Genomic DNA, 22,753 nt, shown 5'->3' on the forward strand with positions numbered 1-22,753 from the left:
ATATAATGAAATTAGGCTGACCAGAGGTCAGATTTTTTTCTAATTTAAAGACAACAATTACGATACACGAGACGTTTCAATTTTTTTACTAGATTGCGTAAGTTGTGCGGATTGTTTATATAATTTTTTTCTGATGTCACAACGTCAAAGCAACGCTTTATTTTGACGCAAAAGAAAATCAGATTAAAGCACTTGTAGATCCTCGCCCGCAATCGGTTCTTCTCAAAACAAAGATAACATTTAGTTTCAATTAATTAATATTATATAACAAATTAAGTTTCAATGAATAAATATCATTCATTTTATTACAATTCATTATTAATTTTTTATTAATGATAAATATTTTATTATAAAAAAAGATAACTCTGAAATAATAAACGTACAAAATTTATAACGTGTATCTTTATCGAGTATGGAAATATCAATAACATTGGCGCAGAATAGTAAACGAACGAAATAGAACAAAAACAATATAGGTATTTAAACTTCGAGTCGTCATGGCAGGTTGAGGGAAGGTTGAGAAGGGAGTTGCGGTTGTGGAGCTGTTGTTGACAGCATAAATTTGAAAGCGACTTGTCTTTAAAAACGCACTGCCGTGACGAGGACGTCGCTGCGGTGCAACATGCGAGTGAAACATGGCCGCGAACATGAGAACAGGTGAGTAACAACATAACGGCCCGTCGATGCCGCCGCGAGTTATAGTTTTCCGGTACACGAATCGAGACCAAGACGGGTGAGTCACAGTCAGTGTCCTTGTCCCGAAAACCAGGACGCGACGTCGCGAGCCATCCCGTCGCGTGCGACGTTTTCCGTTCGTCCGCGCTATTTCTCGCAATAAATGCCCGATCGTTCCTCATCGCGGCGGCGCGACGAACTCTGACTTTTCTCGGTCTGCCGACTCCCCATCTCTGCCCTGCTCTGCCCATTCGCTCCGCAATCGTCAACGGACGCGAGAATCGAGAGATAAAGCACGCTGTGACTGGCTTGTGTCTCACTTATCGCTGTGAATGTTGTGATATCCGTGACGAGTAGGCGTGTATCGCGCATAATCGTGCGTCGTAATCACGAAGCGACAACAGACGCATACGCACGTCTGTCCGTTCGTCCTGTTCCTCCGTCAGTCTGTCACGCATTTTGTTTTGGAAAATTTTTTGTAACCGTTGTCTCCACGCTTATTCGCGCGCGTGTGCGCTCGCTTTGTGATTGTGTTGGTGCGGTGCGACACGCGTGCGTACCAGCGTGTGCGAGGAACCGATCGTGCGTCAGAGCCAAGCTGCTTACTGCCCATTCTGATTATTCTCGCCTGTCGTTACTTTCAGAAGACATGCCGATACCGACGCGCGCGGCGCCTCGTCCTCCGGGTCAGAGCACGACGCAGAGAGATCCGATCTGGAGCACCAGGTAGAGCGTCTTGTTTTGCAAGGTCGTCTGCTTCTTGTGACTGTGCATTGTGTAATAGTGTATTGCGTACATGGATCAATAATGGGTACTTTCCATTTGATGATACAAGTGGTACGAGCATCATTCTATCTTCCTTGACATTCAGTGATTAACAAAGATACACTTATGTCAACGTGTCATCGTTGTCATCAAATGGAAAGCACTTAATACTATCAGCACCAAAAAACTGACAATGAGTCTGTTTTCTGTGGCTGAATTAGTGTACATTTTTGGAACTTAAAGCGAGATAACTGTATGTTTGATGTTTGACGAAAGCGAGAAAGAGAATTCTAGTAGTTTAGTACAAGAATAAAAAATAGGTCTGATATTATTGATCATGTGTTAATATTTTTCATGTTTCCACTGATACTTTCTGAACAGAAGCTATGTATTATCTCCGTGTTTTGATACATTGTTAAATATATCACTTCGGAATGAAAAACCAGTTAGTGTCAGGTTGCTCCTCGCCTTGGAGTAAACTGCAATATTCATGAAACATTGGCATTCTAATAATAGATCTGAACAGTAAACATGGTAACCCATATGGTGCTTTCCAATAAGAGGCACAGTGACTGCGTTCAGCAAAGAAAGCAGCTTTGCAATTGTAAGATTCTTTAATATGATTGATTTATACATTTAGAGTCATCAGTAAGGGATTCTAAAGGTAAGACCAATCGTATTAAAGACTTTTACGACCTTTAAAGTTGTTTTTTTCTGATAAACACAGCCAGTGCAACACAGTGATCATTTCATCTTTGTTTAACATTGAGAAATAACAAGAACATAATAATTCACTGGATTGCAATGTATCATCTGTATTTCTTGCCAGAAAGCATCCATATCTTTTATATTATGATTATATGTGGTTTACTTGTTTGATTTAGAATATTGGCAAGTGATCCAGATTTCTTCATTCTCGAATATTATTACTACAGTAATATCCCTTTCTACAGAAGTATACTGATGCTTGAGAATCAAGAAATGCAGATCACTGCCAGTATTTTACATTAATCCATCAATATATGATTAATAATATTTTCAGTATGTTGATACTAACAGTATTATTGATTGTGTAAGATCCACAATGTACATAAAATTGGGCTGAAATATCAATAATGTTGACTGTGTAAAGTTGTAAAAATATTGATGCGTACTGTTAGTATGATTCAATATTATTGATAAGATTTATATTATATTTTCTACACTAGAAACAAGTGTATAATAAAATATTGAGAAGAAAGAAAGAAAAGCCATATATGAATACAAAAATTTGACTGCAAAAGATAAATCTCTTATCTTTGAAAATACCTAATAATATAATCCATTTAGATTGTCAATGTTCGGAATTTATCTAGCTTCTGTATTATTGTGATAACGTTTGTATGCTTTCAGTAACGATATATTCGGAGGAGCTCTAACAACGCAACCTGGACAGAAAAAAAAGCCACCTCCTCGACCACCGCCTCCGAAATTTAATCGCAATTACTCACAGTATCAGAAGGATCAGAAACCGAGAAAGCCAGTAAGTATTGTAATTTATAAATTTATTATATACTTATAATTCTTGACAGATCTGTTCCCAATGCATGCAATAGTTTAATACATTCACGATGACGTGATCACCTAAAAACGTATGAATAACCGTTATCTTATTCTACTGGACTACCATTAACGAAATACTTCCTGCAAAGAACAATAGCGATATTTTTGTGACCTAAAAGTAATTGCAACAAAAAATGTATGGTACATAACGTAAATTATAGATTTTCAATAAGCAATAAGTATAATTAAAGTACATATGCTATCCCTGTGTATTTTAATAGTGTATCATGACCTGCCAATGTGATATTTCCGGTCACGTCACTCACGAGAAAATTTAGTCGTAAATATTTTTTTACGTTATTTCTCATAAACGATTAATAGCTACATTTTTATTTTGTACACTAGGCCAGGCCGACGGAGCTGTTGACTAATTTCTTCGGACGAAAGAAACAAGAGAATCATTTTCCATTGCGTCCAAGTGGCCACTTACAAAACCAGATAACGCAGCCCTCGAATTCAATCGCAGTATCTTTGATAGATCTCAGCCCACCTGGATCCCCGACATTTACAACACGCTCCAGTGATGGTGTCAGTGTAGACAGTTTTGGCAGTGACGGAAACTCCAATCCATCTGTATTCACAAGCAGCGGAAACACATCGCAAACAGAAAGTGCCTTTGAAGATGATTTTGACTTTTTCGGTATATCCGCCAAGAAAATAGCACAAAATGACCCATGGCAGACTAAAACAACAGTGCAAGATCCATTCGGACCTCTAGAGGATACTTGCTCGAACGTGTCTCAAGCCGGCGGTCTCTTTCCCTTTAACTCCAACAATCGCGAAACGAACCAAGTGCCTTCCAATCTAATCACTTCTAAATCTTTCGTTACATCGATGCCCACAATAATCCGAGCGAAACCTCCTAAGCCTCCGGCACCAAAGATACTATTTAAGAAACTCGAACCGATACCGAAGGAAACGTGTATCGATTTCGCAGTCTCGAGTAGCAGCACAATGAACAAACCGTTGACGTTGCATTTCTCTAATGCATGGTCCAACGATGGTGAAGAAAGTGATAGTCCGTCGCCACCCATGCCGACGATTCCACCACCGGCATTACCTGCGAATTATTTGGCAGAACTTAGCAGTGATTTTAAAGTGAGTATTGTAAACTTGAAGCTATATAGCTTGTATTTAAAGGAAGATAAAATGCATTTGTAATTGATATTAATTGGTTGATAATTTACAGAGAGATTCCAATGAACCTTACGGTATTGCGCTGTACGATTTCTCCGCAACTCATCCAGATGACTTAGCTTTAAAAGAAGGTGACATTGTACAATTGGTGAAAAAAGTTAACGATGACTGGTTGGAGGGAAGAATAGGAAATCGTCAAGGAATCTTCCCGCTTAATTTCATTGATATCAAAATACCTCTGGCAGATTTATCAGACAATGTGGTCACAGCCCTTTACACTTTTCCGGGAGAGAATAGCGATGACTTGTCATTTGAGGTATCAAAGATTAAGGCAAAGTAAATTGAATGAAAGATCTATTATGTTTCTAACATTGTTTTGTTACTTCAGGAGGGAGCGAAAATTACAGTCATATCAAGGATATCGGAGGATTGGTTATACGGTGAGTACAATGGTAGAAGGGGACAATTTCCAGTAAATTATATAAATAGACTTCCACGTAATATTTAAACATTTTTTTAATAAATATTTTGTATCCAGTGTATTAACAATTTACTATTTCGAGAGCCTCCGTATTGCAAACATTATTAAGAATTATTAATCACATCTTTACAAATTAATAAGAATAGTGATAAAAAGAGAAAGTGTACAAATGGATTTTTTATGATGTAATTTCGATCATGTACAAATCATTAAAGAGAAAGAAAATTTTAGAAAATTTTACTGAAAAAGACTGAATCGTGCATACGAGTTTTTGTCGCCGAGTTCCAATAGACATAATTTTCGAAAGTAATTGCTATATTTGTCTTTAGGAATTAGAAAATAACATCTGCGATTGGTGATGTCTAGAATTCATTTAGCTTACTCTTTTTAAAACTTTTTAAGCCCTGTTTGCAATATTTTGTAAAGGATACTACGGAAACCATATACAGTGAATCCCGTTTCTATCTTAATTTTATTTTGAGATTTTATGCTTGCATCTAATGTTTGAGAGTTTAATTTTCACTAAATATTTTGTACATGTCTTATATTTTTCTAATAGTATAAAAAAAATATTTCTACATTTCATTTTTTATTTATTGTGTAATTGAGAATTTTTGTATATCTGCGTTTTCGAAAATGTACTTTAAATATTTTAAAATCTGTTTTGGAAATTTTATATGAGGACATACTTTGGCAAGCATACAGTTGAAGTTTTTTGGCATATACAGAAGATAATCATATTTAAACATAATTTAAATAAATTGTGTCATTATATATAAGACATAAAATTACAGATCTGTCAAGATTTACAAATTGTTAATATTGATGAATGTGGACAATACATTTTGATTAAGATATTCCTTCCCAACCGTTATTTAAAAAGTTCATTTTTTATAGACAGATTTCTAAACAATCAAATGAAAAATAATATATATAACAGTCTTCGTTAGATAATTTCACTGATTTAGATACTATTTTGGAAGTTTTTTAGTGAGATCTAGCATAAAAACAAATTTTTTTTTTTTCGTTGTATATATTGTGTTCGAGAATTTAATGTATCTTATATATAAAGTTCCATACAGCACAGAAATTGCAATATTGCTGTAAAATCTCTGCAATGTCGCTGTAAGTTTTGTACAACTTTGTGCTGTAAGGGTTAGGAAATTATTTGATATATTTTCCCTATTTATGAACTATAAATATAAATTGAGATTCAATTTTCTTTTAAGAATAAATTATAAATTTAAGATGATTATATTAGTACATAAATAAATACGTTGGATGTCTATATAATTGTATTATACACGTATTTTTTTGTCTTAGAATTTATTTCAGTAAAAGTTACCAATGTGGTACAGTTGTAAATGTATATTATGTGAATGCATAACTGATTGGGAGGGAAGGAGGAAGCGAAGGAGAGAGAAGTGCGTTAGTAGTTTAGATAACTATTCATTTAATCTGCCGTTAAAATGAGTAATTATTATTGTATATGTGTATACTTAATCATGTTCTCATACGCAAGTTGTGTAATTATGTTTGATACAATTAATTTAGCATATGCATTAAATTCGAATATTTTATGAAACGCATGTCAAGTCACTAACTAAATTTTAGGAAAAACAAAATCAGCAGTGAACTTCGTATATTGCTCTAAGTTATTTCATATCGATTTGAAAATAGTGATACAAGTTCTAATAGTACATCTTACTACATCTTATTGTTAGTAGTTCATCTTATTCTTGTACCATTTGCTCGAAATTTTTGTAGTACAGTATTATCATGATATCCCAGATTGCATCAAAGATCTGCATAGGGGACCATAACATTAGTTTATAAGACTAGAAAAGGCGAGTGATGATAGTGAAAAAATTGGAAGTTATAGTTAAAATATAATAACAAATCATCTTTACACATGTAATTAAATCGCTATTTAATTATAAGAATTACGCTGTTATGCAGAAGACGCCTAATACGCAATGTGATATTTTGCAATGTTTAATGTGTAAACATTTCATGTGTAAACAAAATAAACTGCAAAACAAAAATAACTTTACCCGAATATAATCTGCTCCTCGAGAACCGACTTCCGGAATCAATTAAAAAGATACGAGTATGTATATAAAATAATCGAGAAAGAGACGATGGTTTATCACGTTTGAGTTGAATGTTTACATATCTTTTCTGTCGGATTTATCTTTTAAGACGCATATATTATATATGATGATGAGTTACATATAATGCAACGTTCCTATATCGAAAAGAGTTTTCTTCCTAATGTACTTTGTTTTTACAAAATTAGGTAACGTTGCTGTTTCTTTCATTGGAATTACTTCTATTATTGAATATTATTGAATTATTTGCCATATTATTGAATTGTTTGCTTCGTACAACAGTTCTCGTTAGCAATGTGACGCAAGATCGTAAATGTTTGTGACAGTTATTCCATGTATTACATCTCGAGACTTTTTTGTGGCACGGCAGATATGTATCCGTATAATTTTTCAACATTTGCGCAACAACACTTCTGAATTTATTTCCTGTAAGGTAATACAGAAAAAAGTTTATTGCGAAATTCCAATGGTATATATGAAAAAATAGGCCGTGGCACCACTTTAGTAACATCTTCTCTTGTAACCTGAAAAATACCGCCGTATTAAGATGTCTATATATATATATATATATATATAAAATAAAATGAAGTATAATAATTGTAATTATATAAAAATAAATAATATTATTTATTACATAAAAAATAGTTCAGACGCAAGAAATAATTCAGAAACAGCGTAATATAGAAAACATTTTTTAATGTCAATTTCTGTATTTTGTTCAATAGATATTTTACCAATGTATGTATCTCTCGTTCTCTCCTGTATTACTAGGATATTTGATTAAAATCACGTCCCAATAAAGTTCCAACGTTTCAACAATTCCCAATGGCAGCAACAAGATCAAATGTACTATCGATACCACGAACAACGTTCTACTTGAATTGTTTGTTCTGTTGCTTCTGTACCTAAAATTATCTGAGGCGAAGGTCGCTGTTAAATCTTCCCATACGATGACGTCGTAATCAACGATCGCGACGAAGACTTACGAGTTAATTCGTTGTGAATCTTATAAGATCTCCTCATACGAACGATCAGTAGCAGATTGCCGATCGATATAAAAAGCAAGGGCAGCCACGTGGACAGGGCGATGTAAAAGTACATGGCGCTGCCCCATGGCTTCATCTTCTGGCAGGGTACAAATTCGAAAACGCTGTCAGTTTCGTATCCTACAATCAGCGTAAGTCAGCATTCATTGACGAAAAGAGAACAGTAACATATAATCGTAAGTGATTCGCAATTGACTCGCAAAGGGGAAAGGTGACATGAGATGTATGCTTTACCGCCAGAGTACAGCTTCGTTAAGGATATTATGAAGCTTATGCAGACTAGACTGGTGATAATTGTAATCGCGGAGCGAGTTTGATCACGAGCTCCGAATGGAAACATCACGGCGATGGCACGCGTCCACGTGAGAGCGACAATCAGCCAGGTCGACGTAAATTGAAAAAGTTCCATGCTCACGGAATTCGCGCCGCATAAAAATTTGCTGTTCTGTAAGAAAATTATTCTGAGCGCATCGTGCAAAAGTTTAATTCTCTCGCAATTCATTTTCTTCTTAATTCACATTCCACAATTTATCGAGATGTTGAAATGAATTTACACGCCTAGGAATTTTATCTTTTTTTTTTGTTTCATCATGTACACAGAATTTTTATTATTATATAAACAAATTAACATATAACGACAAAACTTTGCGTAATATGAAATAAGAGAATATTCTCATAAAATATTAATCACTAATGTGTTGAAAAGCATTTGTTAAAAAAAAAATGAAAACAGAAATGTATTAATAGTAAGTAATAATAATTGTAAGTAATAGGTCATTTCAAAAATCAAACATCAGATAATCACCATGACGATCTACGTGTTAATAGGTCTACTTTTACAGCTGAACTAGTGCTCACTCTTGGCATTTAAAGTAAAATAAGTATTTGATATTTAAAATAAAATAGATGTTTGATATTTGGCAAAAGCGAAAGAAAGTGCAGTCCAGTGCAGCAATAAAAATAAACTGTTAATATATAATTTAAATTTCAAGACGTCGAATGAATAATCGAGTTCAAGGCGCCGATGAAATAATAATCTTTATTTCCAAACAATTCCTTTCGGTTGGTATCACCGCGTACATACGATAGACTTCCTCAGATTTCGACCTTTACTAAAGTCTCTTCCTCAGTCGACGTTGAGATTTATTCAGGGCTATCAATTGAGGAAGACCTTGATCCAATTGAAAGGAACAGTTTGAAGAATAAATTGAAATTATAGTTATCTTTATTAACCAGAGCCAACCAAATTGATTTTGTTCCGTCTGAATGGACGAATTTCTTGTGGCAGGAGAACCGATAACTATGCAACAAGAGAAAATTAATCAAACACAGGATATTTACCATAAAAAGATCGTTAACGGACGAGGAGTGTGATTTTGCGACGCTGACGGCGTAATTGAATATTAACGCTCCATTGTCCGATATAGCGAGCGCGCTTAGATAAAGTGACAAATTGGAGTCACATAACACAGGTGCGCTCAACATACTAAAAGATACAGCATTTAGCAATACACCTATACAAAGTGGGTTACAACATTGTATGAGAACAGTCGAGAATTGTAAGATGCGCATCGCGATGTTTCTTACCGAGTATTATAATAAATGGCGTTACATAGCGGAGCAAAAAACGGACGGATTTGACGAATGGCTTTAAAGACAGCCAGTACGAGCGTACTTCGCAGGGCCATTTAGTTTCTAAATCAAGCTGACTAGTATTGCGAATGAAATCCAAAACTGTTATTGGCAAGGAACACTTCGGAACGGCTCTGAAATTTTAAGGATTATAGGATTTGCAATAATTCAATGTGCACATAAAAAATTAATAAAACTTGTATCATATAGTAAATTATGTAATAAAAATATATATATAGAAAGAAGACAATTTCGCTGAAATATTATAGATTAGTTAGATACAAATCTGAAAATAATTTTGTTGGAATTTATCGAAATAATTATGTACAAATTCAACCATATGATGATAATGTCGCAAAAAGTCTTGACATTCTAGCAATCATTTTGAATGCTATGAATATAATTATGAAGGTTCAACAAAATTATTTTCAGATCCAGCTAAATTTTTTAATACTTCCGAAAAATCCTTCTTTCTATATATTTACTTTATTTCTAAGTTTTTAAATCATTTTAACTCAACTACTTTAAAACGTAAAATAGAAACTCAAAGACGATGATATCATCGAACATTTTTACCTGGGGGAAACATTGTAAGCTGAGAAGAGCTCGTTAGAATTCACTGACAGAATACTCGCAATGAATATCAACACACGGATATTTTTATTGCGTATCAAAATCATCTTGCACTGAGCGCACAACAATCGAGAATTTAAATTCGTGTCTTCTTTGACACTAGGTTCGAAGAAGAATTATCTGTCCTGTAGCACAGATACGACTAACAATGGGCTTCTTTAATTAGAAGCTGCAGAGCATCTGTTGTCGATTATCATAACATGACGTATTAACATTCGAATTTCGAAGTAAGCAGTTTGCTTGAATGTTGCTCCACTGGGAGGACATTAACATCGAAATTAATATATACATACATACATATATATATGTATGCATATATAAAATTCCAGTTGAAGTTTAATCTGGGTAAAAAAAGCTTACACCCGCAATTACATTGAAAATTATAATTAATTTGCTAAAAAATATCGATTAAAAAGAATTCAATAAGCCTGAAATATATTCGGCTATTATACAACCGTATGTTTTATTTTCAAACTGAAAAACAATTAACACAGTTACACAAATTTACACGGCTAACAAACGATGTGTATAAAAAATAATCATAGCGGAAAATAATTAGTCATCACATAATAAATCGCGTTAAATCGACTGTTAATCAAAAGCTTTTTACGAAATAATATTTACGTGTATTTCATTACGTATATTTCATATCTCACATTTCTGCATCTCATTATTATGATGCTCTGAAAACTTTTCTATCCATTGCGAAATTATGATATGCTATTTCGATCCGTCATGTAATCTTGTGCAACGATATCGCGAGCTTGCGAGTAGTTATTTTATTTATGCGCAATATATATTTATATATAGGAACCACTCTCTCATTCTATACAAATATATTTCTTAACATATATTATTAACATATATAATATTTACATTTACATGATTCACACAAATTCACGAGTAAAAGGCACATGTTGAAACCACGATAACCTGATAATAATTTCACTATTAGCCGCTTTTGCGCCAAGGATGTATTGCAACTACAATTTGTCTATTGACTTCAACTTTAAAATGTTAAGTAAATAAATGCTTTGGCAAGTTACATCTAATGTAACTAATGTATTTAGTTTAATGTAACGTATAATATGATATGCGATGTTATGTAATTTACTCGTATCGATTAATCTGTTATGTCAATATCTTCTCGATATCTTCGTGATATATGCAATTTGCATAAAAAATATTTAATCTAGAAAAAAAATATTTAATCTAGAACATAAATTCAACACCAAATTTTATATTCAAATTTTCTGATAATCATTTCGTTTACATTTTTCTTCTATCAAAAATATATTCCTTTCCCCTGATCTTTCGCAATGTAATCATCGATATTATAAACCTTGATTCGCTATACATTTCCTTGCAAATTCATCATCCTATTTACATTATTATTATTCTTACGCTTTAATGTCAATATCTAAATTCACACACAAAACCGTGTCACTGAAAAAATATTTCCGCTCCTTAGAGTGATATTCGATCCTTCAAGTAATAATAAATGAAAGATTTAAAAAGTAAACCAATTTCAGATAATTGGCCTCCTTGCAATATATGTATATGTTTGTTTTTATAATTCAGAGTGTAAATATATGTTTATATATTTATAGATGGACATTCCATGAAGGAATGCGATGCATTGAATGATATGAGCAACTCGAAGAATCTTTATCGAGTGATGCTTGATATTTCCATTCATACATTCAACATGCATGATATTAATTGAGCTTCTCTGCAAAACAACACGTGAACTGAAAAATAATCTTAGATAGAAGTGTACTTGTTTAAAATGCATGATTTCCAAGGTGGCTTTTATCATTAAACCAAATGTCCAAGGAAAGCTGCGCATAAAAACATTAATCATTTATGTACATCTACGTCTACTATGCAAACTATGTATAAATTATGTGTCGTCTCATGTGTTGTAATCTAGATAGCTTATTATCTATACAGAAAGTTTATATGTATCTGAAATAAGCATTTAGTTTTTATAATTCCTTGTACATTGTAATTATCATGTTATTATTATTTTTTTGTATTGTGATATATCTAAAAATATTCACATGTGCAGAGTGATAAAACATCGACGAAAAACAATTCCTTAGTTTTTCTTTTACCGAGCGCACATAGTTCATGGTCTATGCGAAGGAAAGATCATGTAAATACTTGCGTAGATAATATATGTATACATATATAAGCCATATAGAGATTTAATTAATTTTTTAGTATACGTGGCCTTAATGATTGTATATTAAAGTATTAATAAATTAATAAACTAAGTGTGTATACGTAATTATATTACTTTCAAACTAAGCGTTAACGTTACATACGTTTTTCTGATACTTGGTGTAATTTCAAGAAAGTATAATTAGACCGTATTTAGTATTTAAGAAAATGCGAGCAAACGGAATAAAATTTGCCTCTATTCGTCGATACGTTAAGTAATCTTATTTTTAGAAATATACGAAAATTATTTTTAAGCATAGTTTAGAACCATATTATGCGTCTCTCACTTTGACCAATTTAACACAGCCCTTATTTTATTATACGCTACCAAGAGGATTGCGATATTCAGTTTAGAAAGCACATATGCAATGGTTCCATTACAGTATATCGATTTCTATATATAATTCAATATTTGTTCAATGGATCGATTAGGACATTCAGTACAGAAATATCGTACACTTCTGCCCGCTGTAGAATTATTGGAAAAATAATAATCGTATAACAATTCGTTCGTACACACGTGTCCGAAAATATGATAATATGATTTTTATGATCGCTTATTGTTTGACATATTATCAACTATTCAACAGATCATTAAGAGTATAATCGTTATAATATATAATATTTTCCTCAAGTGAAATGAGAATCTATATAAATAGCTCTGTTTGCTTTATTTTTAAAAAATATTAATGATAGATGGATTATATCTATGGTATGTATGATTGAAATCAGATATGGCAATAGAGCATTCTTATTAATCTATATGACACAGACACCTTTAATGCAAACGCTTGTTACTTTGACTTAATTATTCTACAGAATAAGTACAAATATTAGAGAAACAGAGTAAATCTGATATTCTATAAAAGGCTTTAACATGTAGAACCGCATAAGATAAAGCACGGGCGTTATGTGTAATTGTTTGCGATACACATTCAAATTCAAAACTAGTCTTTTGTTCTCGATCACAGCCACTGAACAGCAACAGAAACACTTACAGTATTTTCACATGTTTTTGCATATTTTTCTACAATCATTTTATGTTTTGGGCGCCTGATAATGAGTAAATTTGCTTAATTTTTTTTTTCTTCAGTGCGAAAGTAATGCGGAGCTGATAACAGCCGCATTATCACATATTAGACAAGTTGTTAGTAGAGAAATATCTGTGCGGAACCATATTAAACTGCAATGTAAAATAGTGCCTACACAACAAAGTTCCTTTACATGGGAGACGTTGTTCTGATATTTTGGTAATCCTATCCCTGTTTTTATCTGAGAAACAGTATATTACGTATATATATTAACAAGAATAGAGTAAACAGTACTGTGATAGCAGTGTGCCACTTAAGTAAATTAAAATGTATTATTATCCATAAAATTAAAATTTATTAATAAACAATTTCATCATTCTTCTTAAGACTAGTTTAACATTAGCTTAAAAGGAAAACAGATATGTGACAGAAATGTCCATGCGCTAAGTGTCGATCATTCCTTCTAAAAGTCATGCGATTGGACACATAAAATTATGCGACAGCATATGCATAAAAAGTGATAACGTTGATTTTTTTCATTAAAAAGCAAGAATTAATGAGCTCGTTCATGGCAGTTTTCTACAATATTTTCTTATGTTCTTCTGTGCCCAATAATTACGCTGATGCTATTCTACAGTTTCCGTACTGTTTGCCCTATTATAAACTGATGCGTTTTGCAATTAAAATTTCATCTCATCGGTATATATTTTACATTTATCAGCGATTGCTATCTATTTCTTCTAAAATCTATATCGATATCTTTTAATCGCAACGTATGCTTCTTCATTTCGGATGATTTATTCGTGTTAAAATATTTTGAGAAATTTGTATCAGAAAGTAAAGTTGCGCTTTACATTTCATACTTTCTAATATCACGGTGGTAAGAAATTAACCTATAGTTAAAATAAGTTTCTATGTATGTACACGTATGTATGTACATGAGTGTGCATGTAACATTATACACGATTAGACAGATTGATTAGCGTGACTCATTTTGACGTTATCTGTACTTTAATAAATTCGTTGTACTGAATCAGATTAATTTCTTACCTGAAGGCTTAAATTCTAGTTGACGAGTACAGATTAACCAAATGTTACAAGGAACTCGGATAAAAAACGATGAGATTATTCTTGCAATTACTGTATACACTAATAAATAAAGCTGTCGAGTAGTTTTCAGCGCAAAAAATTTAAAAATATGGAAACTGATTTATGATCTATTCCAAACGTATATAATGAATATCTCTGAGAAAATAATCATTCAGTTTGCAATATTTTTTTAGTTTAAATTAATTGTAAAGAATTAACAATTGCCTTTTTCTTTCTATGATCAAAACGTGATCTATTCTCTGTTACGTCGAATTATTGTACTGTGCATTCCTACCCAGAATATTTACAAAAATATGCATTACATAAGTACTAGAAAAGTACCTATATCGTAGCGGCACTTTATCTTCTCTGTATTTCTCTGCATGTCAGTTGCACATTGCACATTGCTGATTATCTGCATTGTACATATTATTAATTGCACGATTGCCCATTGTTTAGTCGGGCCTATAGATTGGAATCTTTGGAATAAATTCAATCAAAAGAACCTGTAATGTCAAGAAAACCAAACTCAATATCATTATAAAATAAGACCTATTAATGTTTTCCTAAAACTCTAATAATTTCATAGTGCCTTACATATTCCATCATGGAGGAGCTGTCGCATCTTTGTTTTGCCAGTCTCCAATGTAAACCGAGTTTGTGGTAGAGCCTACTATTCTCCCATTCTAACAATTTGTTTAACGAATGCTGAGTCTAGAAAGATAATCCTTGTTAATGCTTGTATGTATATATTAAAATCTAATTAATACTACTACATTATTCAACTTATATAAGCTTTACTCTCTAAAACTTTTAAAGTGCATCTCACTCTCTAAAGAGTAACATCTCATTCTTGAAGATCAAAAATTGAGCTACTCTTTTTCAAAATTGTATCAATTTTCACTCTTTAGAGTGAGATTCCATTCCAAAAAATTTAGAGAGTTATAAATTCGACTTTCTTACAATTAATACGTACCCTCTTGCTCAAGCAAATAACAGGCCACAGAGAACATCCTAGAGTACAGCAACAGCATACACAACCGCAGAATAACCACTTAACATTAACAGGTAAAGTCTTTTTCAATACACTGTTCACTCTCATAACAGTCGCCTTGAACTCTTCTGGAGCTACGCGAGACATGAGGCCGTTGGGAAACTCCGATTCAAAACGGTTACTGAGACCGAATCTGAAAGAAAAATCGCACATATCGATAACATTTTTTTACATGGTAGTTTTTTTTTAGCAACTTGAATGAAACTTATCATTGAAATTCTTTCGAAATGGAAATAAAAATATTGACTCGACTCCAAGGTAAACAACAATTTAATTCTACAAGTTCAGCAGATGAATAAATATACATTTTTTTTCTGAGAAAAAAAATAACACGATGTCGCTGACGATATCGAAAGAACAACAACAACGGAGAGACATGGATATGTTGCCAAGTAGAACATCGAAATTAAGGAAATTAGGTGGCTTTATTTGCATCTCTTCTTTGTGGAATCGTGAATCCTCTGTCCTCCCCTCCCCTTCTTTCCCCCCCTCTGTCCTTCCAGACAACAAAGAACCTCTCGGACGCGCAGCTCGGCTCTCGGAGTGGCGCTCCACGAAAGAAACTTACACTGTCATGTTGCCAGCCCCACGAATCACGATCGGGTCCGGCACCATCGCGACGTAGTGACCCTCTAAATGCTGTTCATGTTCCTCCTCCTCCTCGTAGATTGCATCGAAATCCGCCATCGTGCTCCCCCTGGGACGTGAGTCGCTCGTATATACCGCGTTCAGCGACAATGATAACAACACTGCCGCGCGCGCGTCTCTTATCCCTTCGATTAGCCGGCCAGGTCGTCGTGGTTGCTGGTCGTCAACGACGACGACGCCGCGCGGCGCTCTCACGAGCGCGTTCCTCTCGCTCACATCCCCGCCGAGACGGTGAGTTTCCGGCACGTCGTCACGTTCGCTCCGTCACGATTATTGCGAGCGACGATCATCTCCGTCGCGAAACCGGGCTAGGCCAGCTGCTAGACGCACTCTTGATGATGATGACGACCACGACGACAAGGATAGTCGCGATATCGTTCACCGCCAGCGTTCGCGTATTATGTACGTAATATCGCCTTCACTCGTTTCAGCTTCACCGATCACCGATGCACAGTGCACTGCGGATAGTACGGAGTACGGATGTGATATGCGTAATGTGATCCGCTCGCTCACGACCTCTCCTCCGTTCCGACCTGCTCCAATCTCAACTCAGGTCTGCCAACAAACGCGCAAACGCGAAGGGGGGATAGTGTGAATTAGTCATTGGCGAACCTAGAAATTTGTCAAGGGCGGGGGCCACTGGAGCCACAAGCAAAAATTTTTTTTTAAGTCAAGTATGAAAAGATAAAATGTTTAAATTATTATTGGCATTACCTTAAAGAAGTATTATTTAAATGCATAATTCATAAGATGTTTTATTCAAAATTATATTAATATAAAAAAATAATGTAATAGAATCTATATATTTATATTTTACCTACAGAAATTTCGTAAATTATTAAATTAATTATATAAAAGATTATTTTTGGAATCAAAATCGTAATTAAACCGTTTCAGAAATATTAAAAATATTTATAACATTTTGCATAAATATTATATTTTTAAAAAAAAGATTCCAAGGAGAGGGCCATGACCTCCATAGATCCGTCAGTGGAACTGATGGCTGGTGCAACTATTTTAGCGCATGCGTCGCAGCGCAACTGCTAGCAGACGTTACATCTCAACCGCGTATATTTCACTGCGAAAAAGAATATCAGTAGATTCCCCTTTTGTAAAATTCATTGTTTAATTTCTTTAGATTTAAAGAATTTTTTGCTACGTCACGCTACGTGGTAGAGTATATACATAATAAATTTTATTAAAAAACTATATGTGTAATATATGCTGCATATTATTAATACAAACTGTAATAAAATAATGGATAATTATTAATAATAATTTATATAGGCCTTATGGAAAATATTCTGTGCAACATCTTAGCACAAATCTGTTGAAACAGATCACGTGTCCATTGACGCATTTGTACAAAAGTCTATTTGGGGATTTGTTCAATTTGCAATGTTGATCAGCATTGTCCCGATTTTATTTGAATAATGCAAACAGGCAGCTTTCAAAGGGAATATTCTGTATATTTATGGATTCCTGTAAAAAAACAATTATATAATACCTGCACTTCTTTCTACGCGAAAGGAACTATTTATAATACAAAATTTCGATAGTATAGCAGGATTCATTAACTTAGATTTTATAACTTTCCAATTCATTTTCCAGTAAAAATAGATGATACAATATTAGTGTCAATTTTATTTTATATGATTCGTTTCTAAAAACTATCTTTTATCGATTTTTAACTTTTGATATTCTTCTTTTTTCTTTGCAAAGTTATCTGATCTCTTTTGAGAAATCACTTTCTCTGATAGATGCGAAACATACTTTCTCTTTTCTAGTCTCCTACTGTTTCTTTTCCTTCTGTTATTTTAGTTTCCGTAAAGACTTTCAAAAATTACCATGGAATTATAATCTTTAATTTTAAGCTTGATGACTTTAATGAAAAAGCAAAAAGCATAATTCGGAATACAGGGTGAATCAGAGTCGTATTTTCTCTGAATCAGAGAAAATAATTGACTGCAACTACGTTATAATTCAATTATATGAAGTCGATAATTTTCTCATAGGGTAAAAAAATTGGTTCAACGACTCTGTATGTCTATTAATGTATATCTATTAATTACCGCGAGATAACTAGAGAAAGCTGAAGTGACCGAGCATCGGTAATTAAGTCCGTGATAATAAAATACATTGTGCGATAACAAGCAAAAAAAATTGGAAAAATTACAGGTCGTGTCTACAATCGATTAATTAATACTTAAAATTTTAAATAATTATCCGTGTCTTTCTAAACTGAATATAGAAGATATAAGAACAAAAGAATGACAGATCAGTTACAAATTAATTTAGCTAACATTAATTAACTATTAATTGTTTGATTGACCATTGCGTGTCTATTATATTATATTAATATATCTCTTCCAATTCTCTTTTTCATAAAAAGAAGAGAAAGTACCAAAGGAATAAATCTAAATAAGTTCATTTTTAAATAAATAAAAAATATAAATGATTAATCTTAAAATTGAAATGTTACAAAGTAATTTAAATTAAGTTTCCTTAAATCATAAATTTTTTTTTTCATAATTCCTAAGAAAACAGATTAGATCAGTATTTAGCTTCATTGTAATAACAACGCCGGTAATGTTGGAAATGGCCAAAAATAAACATTAATTCGATATAATTAATAACAAAATCACATTCAGTAAGATTAAACTGAATAAGTATTTAGTAAAATAGAATTGGAATTAAATAAAATTTTACGGGAGATGTTATATAATCAATTTTTAGTTTGACTTTTTACACAACTTGAAACACTTCTTGCTACAATACATTACGCAACATTACATTGCACAAATTCCTCGAAACGTCCTCGGAATTCGGAACATAGTTCCTCGGAATTTGAATAAATTACTTCCTGTTCGTTTAATAAATATATAGAATTATTATATTAACAGATGTACTAAAATGGAAAGTAATCCGCAAAAAGATTCATTTACATTGTACGTTTTTTAGGCCAACTTCGAACTCCGCAAAGAAAGCGAGAACCGACGATGTTGCGTAACGCATCATTCGCAGGGGAAAAGAAGGATCAGCACGATCAGTCGTGCGATTTAACGGCACGCGAAATCGGACGCGAATCTACGGTGGACGTCGTAGACGAATACGTCCGGTCCACAATTCAGCTTCACAGCGTGAGGTTCTTGGGACAATAAATGATGAATCATAGCATTACGCATCACGCACACGCGTTACATCGCGTAGACTGTCCGTGCGTGCAAAAATATTCTCGAGTCTCGATTACGCGGCTTTGAGCGCGTTTCAATCAGAGTGCAACGGCCGCTCGACTAGAAATCGCGGAACCGTCAACAGCGCAATAGAATGATTGTCAATCAATTCGATGCAACAGTTGAGATTAACAGAAATGACGACACCTTCTCTCCGGGCGACGCGCTAACTTGCAATCGGAACGATAACTATTCAGGGTTGGGTAAGTTAACTTTTTTTTTAACTAAGTTAAGTTGAAATTAACAGCCTTGAAGATTTAACTTAATTAAAATACAAATTAATCCATAATAAAATTAATTGAATTAAAAGTTAAGTTACTAAAAAAGTAATTAAAAAGTTAAAAGTTAAATTTGGCTTGCACAAACAATCAAAAAAAAAAGAAAGAGTGACTATTTTACACAATTTTTCGTATTTTTGCTTTCTTATTTATTGAAGCTTATTTATTGAAGAATCTGGTTATTTTTGTCGACAAGTAACGATTATTAATTACAATATAAAATTACTAAATTATATATTCATTAGCCTCTTGCATTGTATCTAAGAATTGACTTCAAAAACAATCAAATTAAAAGTTAATAGTTATATAAAATGTAATTAAATTATGTTACAAATTAAGAGTCTAAAATGTAACTATAAGTTAAGTTAAAATTAACTTTTTAACTTAACTTTTATCCTTTTAACTTAGCATTATCCGACCCTGTAACTGTTGTACACAATAATGTTTAATTTGTCACTGAAAGAAGGCAGTAAAAAGAAATGTTTAACCAAAACTATATCGTTACTTTTATATAATGGATTAAATAAACATATATATTTGATAAAAAAAAAAATAAAATATTTTGAAATAGAGCAAAGAGTGCTCAAACACAAATAAGAGAATTCCATTATTAAACGCATTATTATTTGCAATATAATATTGCAATTATAAATGTAATATTATATTTTTATTAGAGTATAATTTCGATAAAATTTTAAAATATTTAAATAGTAATAATTCACATATCCAATGATAAGTTTGGCAAAAAAAAAAAGTAAAACATATGGGAGTCGGTGGTAATAATCGATTAATTTTATCTATGACAGAGAAATAAAGTATTATAGGGCTAACGTATTTCTTCCACCTCGTGCAAATAGTTTCTCCAATCTGTGTTATACTTGACTGACTAAATCATAAATAGCAGTGAGACGCAAAACTTTTCGTTAGTCCGCTATGAATTCGTGGAGTGCAAAGGCTTTCGTATTTTTCTTGATTGTTTCAGTGTCGCGTAGAAATGCTCAACAACAGCCTCAACATTTCAAATTTCATAACAAAAGGATCATTATTGATTTTAATAATGGTACCATCACGATCAATAAACAGCTATCCGCATCGAACAGTGAGTACAAACATGTCCCTAATAATTAAAAAATTCGATAGTAAAAAATGATATTATCATTTTGTTTTGTTAAAAAATCAAATAATAATTAATATAATAAGCATAATAATTTAATATAATAAGCAAACTTTCGAGAACTTATACTTTCAATAATATTCGATTTGTAAACATGGTTTATCATGTAATTTATTTTTTAGTGCGTTATTATAGATTTATTATATATTCGTGATCTTTCAGACATGCATATTGTCTGGGTTTATACTTACGCGTTTTTTATATTTATACATCAATATATATTTTTATTTTCATTTATATCTTTTTCTTGAGAGAGTCTGTTCTCTGTGAATATCTTTTTGTCATCAAAAAGCCAAACAAATGGAGAGGATAGTCGGTGGAAGTTACGCGAACGACGGTCAATTTCCGTTCATGGCCGTGGTGCATCGGTTGATCGATGGTAAGAGAGTTGCTCAGTGCGGCGGTACCATCATTTCGAAAAGATGGGTGCTGACCGCAGGGCATTGCATCGCCAAGTACCCACAAAGATTTTTCGTGATATTTGGAATCATTGATAAGACCGGGATCGGTTACAACGTAAATCGGGGATCTGGAGTCTCGATGATGACGACACAGGCTCACGTACATCCATACTATTTCTTCAACAAGAACGATATCGGATTGTTACACTTGCCACAAGACATTCCTTTTTCAGGTAAAACAATATTCGTCGATGAAGAACGCGTGGCGAAAGAACTTGAGAAATATAAAAGATAAAATTGTTAATAATAATCGTAGAATTATAGTTTTTGCGATTCAACGAAATTTTAATTTTTAGAAAAAATTCAACCGATACATCTGGCTGGTCTGAAGGATGGTAAAGTTATGGCTGATACGATGGCCTATGTCGTTGGATGGGGTCGCGATGGATACGGTCGCAAAGGAACCAAGAAACTTATGTATGCTCTAATGCCGTTAATTTCAAAACGGGAGTGTGTCTCGTACTGGAGAGTGGATTACAGAAATATATGCACGAAACCAGGACTTGGGAAAAACGCGTGTCAGGTAACAAATTTAATGATAAAAAAAGAAATAAACAATAATATAATACAATAATAATATAACTTCGCAAAAAAAAAAGAAAATTTAATTATATGTTTACTCAATTTAAGAATAAGTTGAAATTCCTCGCAGTTGGTTATTCATTAAACTATTTTATTCTAATGCGATATGTCTTAGGGTGATAGTGGAGGTCCTCTTTTTGTAATAAAGGATGATCAACCGCTACAAATTGGTATCGTTAGCTACGGAGACGCAAATTGTCCAAGCGATAGACCAGGAGTGTATACTAGAGTAGCAGCATTTGCAAATTGGATTCAACGTGTCACTGGAATGCAATTCGAATAAATAACATTGTGAAGATATCGTGTCTTTCTTTAATTAGAGGATTTCTCGATAATCACAAGTGTACCTTGTCATTTTAGTAAAATTGTAATTATTCTTCTCTTATTCTCTCTTTTTTTTTTTTGGATATATCGTTTTCTTCAGATATTATTTTCACGTGCTTTTCTGTAAATGATAGGTATTGTACAGTATTTCCTGAGAGATTACAACTTTACTCCAATCTATTACTGCAAAAATATATGTGTTCTAATTTAGCTTGTAATAGTTGTAATTAAAATAGAAGATAATTACAAACGATTTTTTTGTCTTCGAATTATTATCTTCATTTCCATGGAGTTATTATCCGTCGAGTAACAAACTCATAGGATATATATTTCCTTTTCGCGTTAAGGATAAAATAGACAACATCGCGATATTATCGACAGTGGCAATACATTGTGTCTGATAATGTTATTATACATTATAATAATATAAAGCAAATTAAAATAAAATTTCTATGATTATTTAAAATTTTGTCAATACGCTCTTTTATGCAGAAAAGTCAAATTAAGAATCATCTTATCGATTGTTAATTTTATGTAGTTAATTCACTTCTTGTTCTTGAAGTCCGCGTAT

At 32.9% G+C, this 22,753-nt stretch overlaps 4 protein-coding genes across 7 annotated transcripts; 2 read left to right on the plus strand and 2 right to left on the minus strand.

Moving 5' to 3' along the window:
* Nucleotides 1–415: 415 nt before the first annotated feature.
* On the plus strand, nucleotides 416–6,708 carry l(3)05822 (SH3 domain-containing lethal (3) 05822). Of its 2 annotated transcripts, none has more exons than XM_011058553.2 (6): nucleotides 416–657; nucleotides 1,320–1,401; nucleotides 2,833–2,962; nucleotides 3,388–4,140; nucleotides 4,232–4,495; nucleotides 4,568–6,708. In XM_011058553.2, the coding sequence occupies exons 1-6, from the start codon at nucleotides 636–638 to the stop codon at nucleotides 4,685–4,687; spliced, it is 1,371 nt and encodes a 456-aa protein (XP_011056855.2). In that variant the 5' UTR covers nucleotides 416–635; the 3' UTR covers nucleotides 4,688–6,708. The 2 variants fall into 2 exon arrangements, with proteins under 2 accessions (XP_011056855.2, XP_011056856.2); XM_011058554.2 differs by having other exon boundaries at nucleotides 636–733.
* Nucleotides 6,709–6,724: 16 nt separating this feature from the next.
* On the minus strand, nucleotides 6,725–10,381 carry LOC105147498 (hypothetical protein). Of its 3 annotated transcripts, none has more exons than XM_087405943.1 (7): nucleotides 10,026–10,381; nucleotides 9,405–9,583; nucleotides 9,159–9,303; nucleotides 8,052–8,262; nucleotides 7,758–7,937; nucleotides 7,506–7,686; nucleotides 6,725–7,295 (listed from the first exon to the last, which is right to left on the minus strand). In XM_087405943.1, exons 2-7 carry the CDS (start codon nucleotides 9,503–9,505, stop codon nucleotides 6,956–6,958), a joined length of 1,158 nt encoding a protein of 385 aa, XP_087262069.1. In that variant the 5' UTR covers nucleotides 9,506–9,583; nucleotides 10,026–10,381; the 3' UTR covers nucleotides 6,725–6,955. The 3 variants fall into 3 exon arrangements, with proteins under 3 accessions (XP_087262069.1, XP_011056852.1, XP_011056853.1); XM_011058550.2 differs by having other exon boundaries at nucleotides 9,159–9,331; XM_011058551.2 differs by lacking the exon at nucleotides 10,026–10,381 and having other exon boundaries at nucleotides 9,405–10,019.
* Nucleotides 10,382–10,520: 139 nt separating this feature from the next.
* Nucleotides 10,521–16,699, minus strand: LOC105147496 (cysteine-rich hydrophobic domain-containing protein 2). Its single transcript, XM_011058548.2, has 4 exons — nucleotides 16,051–16,699; nucleotides 15,405–15,615; nucleotides 15,026–15,142; nucleotides 10,521–14,934 (listed from the first exon to the last, which is right to left on the minus strand). The coding sequence occupies exons 1-4, from the start codon at nucleotides 16,167–16,169 to the stop codon at nucleotides 14,884–14,886; spliced, it is 498 nt and encodes a 165-aa protein (XP_011056850.1). The 5' UTR covers nucleotides 16,170–16,699; the 3' UTR covers nucleotides 10,521–14,883.
* Nucleotides 16,400–22,449, plus strand: LOC105147497 (chymotrypsin-like protease CTRL-1). Its single transcript, XM_011058549.2, has 6 exons — nucleotides 16,400–16,532; nucleotides 19,092–19,566; nucleotides 20,624–20,740; nucleotides 21,108–21,449; nucleotides 21,573–21,799; nucleotides 21,974–22,449. The coding sequence occupies exons 2-6, from the start codon at nucleotides 19,458–19,460 to the stop codon at nucleotides 22,139–22,141; spliced, it is 963 nt and encodes a 320-aa protein (XP_011056851.1). The 5' UTR covers nucleotides 16,400–16,532; nucleotides 19,092–19,457; the 3' UTR covers nucleotides 22,142–22,449.
* The last annotated feature ends 304 nt before the right edge of the window (nucleotides 22,450–22,753 follow it).

This window comes from Acromyrmex echinatior, chromosome 4, assembly GCF_024713525.1.
Source record: "Acromyrmex echinatior isolate Ae372 chromosome 4, ASM2471352v2, whole genome shotgun sequence".
Taxonomy (NCBI): Eukaryota; Metazoa; Arthropoda; class Insecta; order Hymenoptera; family Formicidae; genus Acromyrmex; species Acromyrmex echinatior.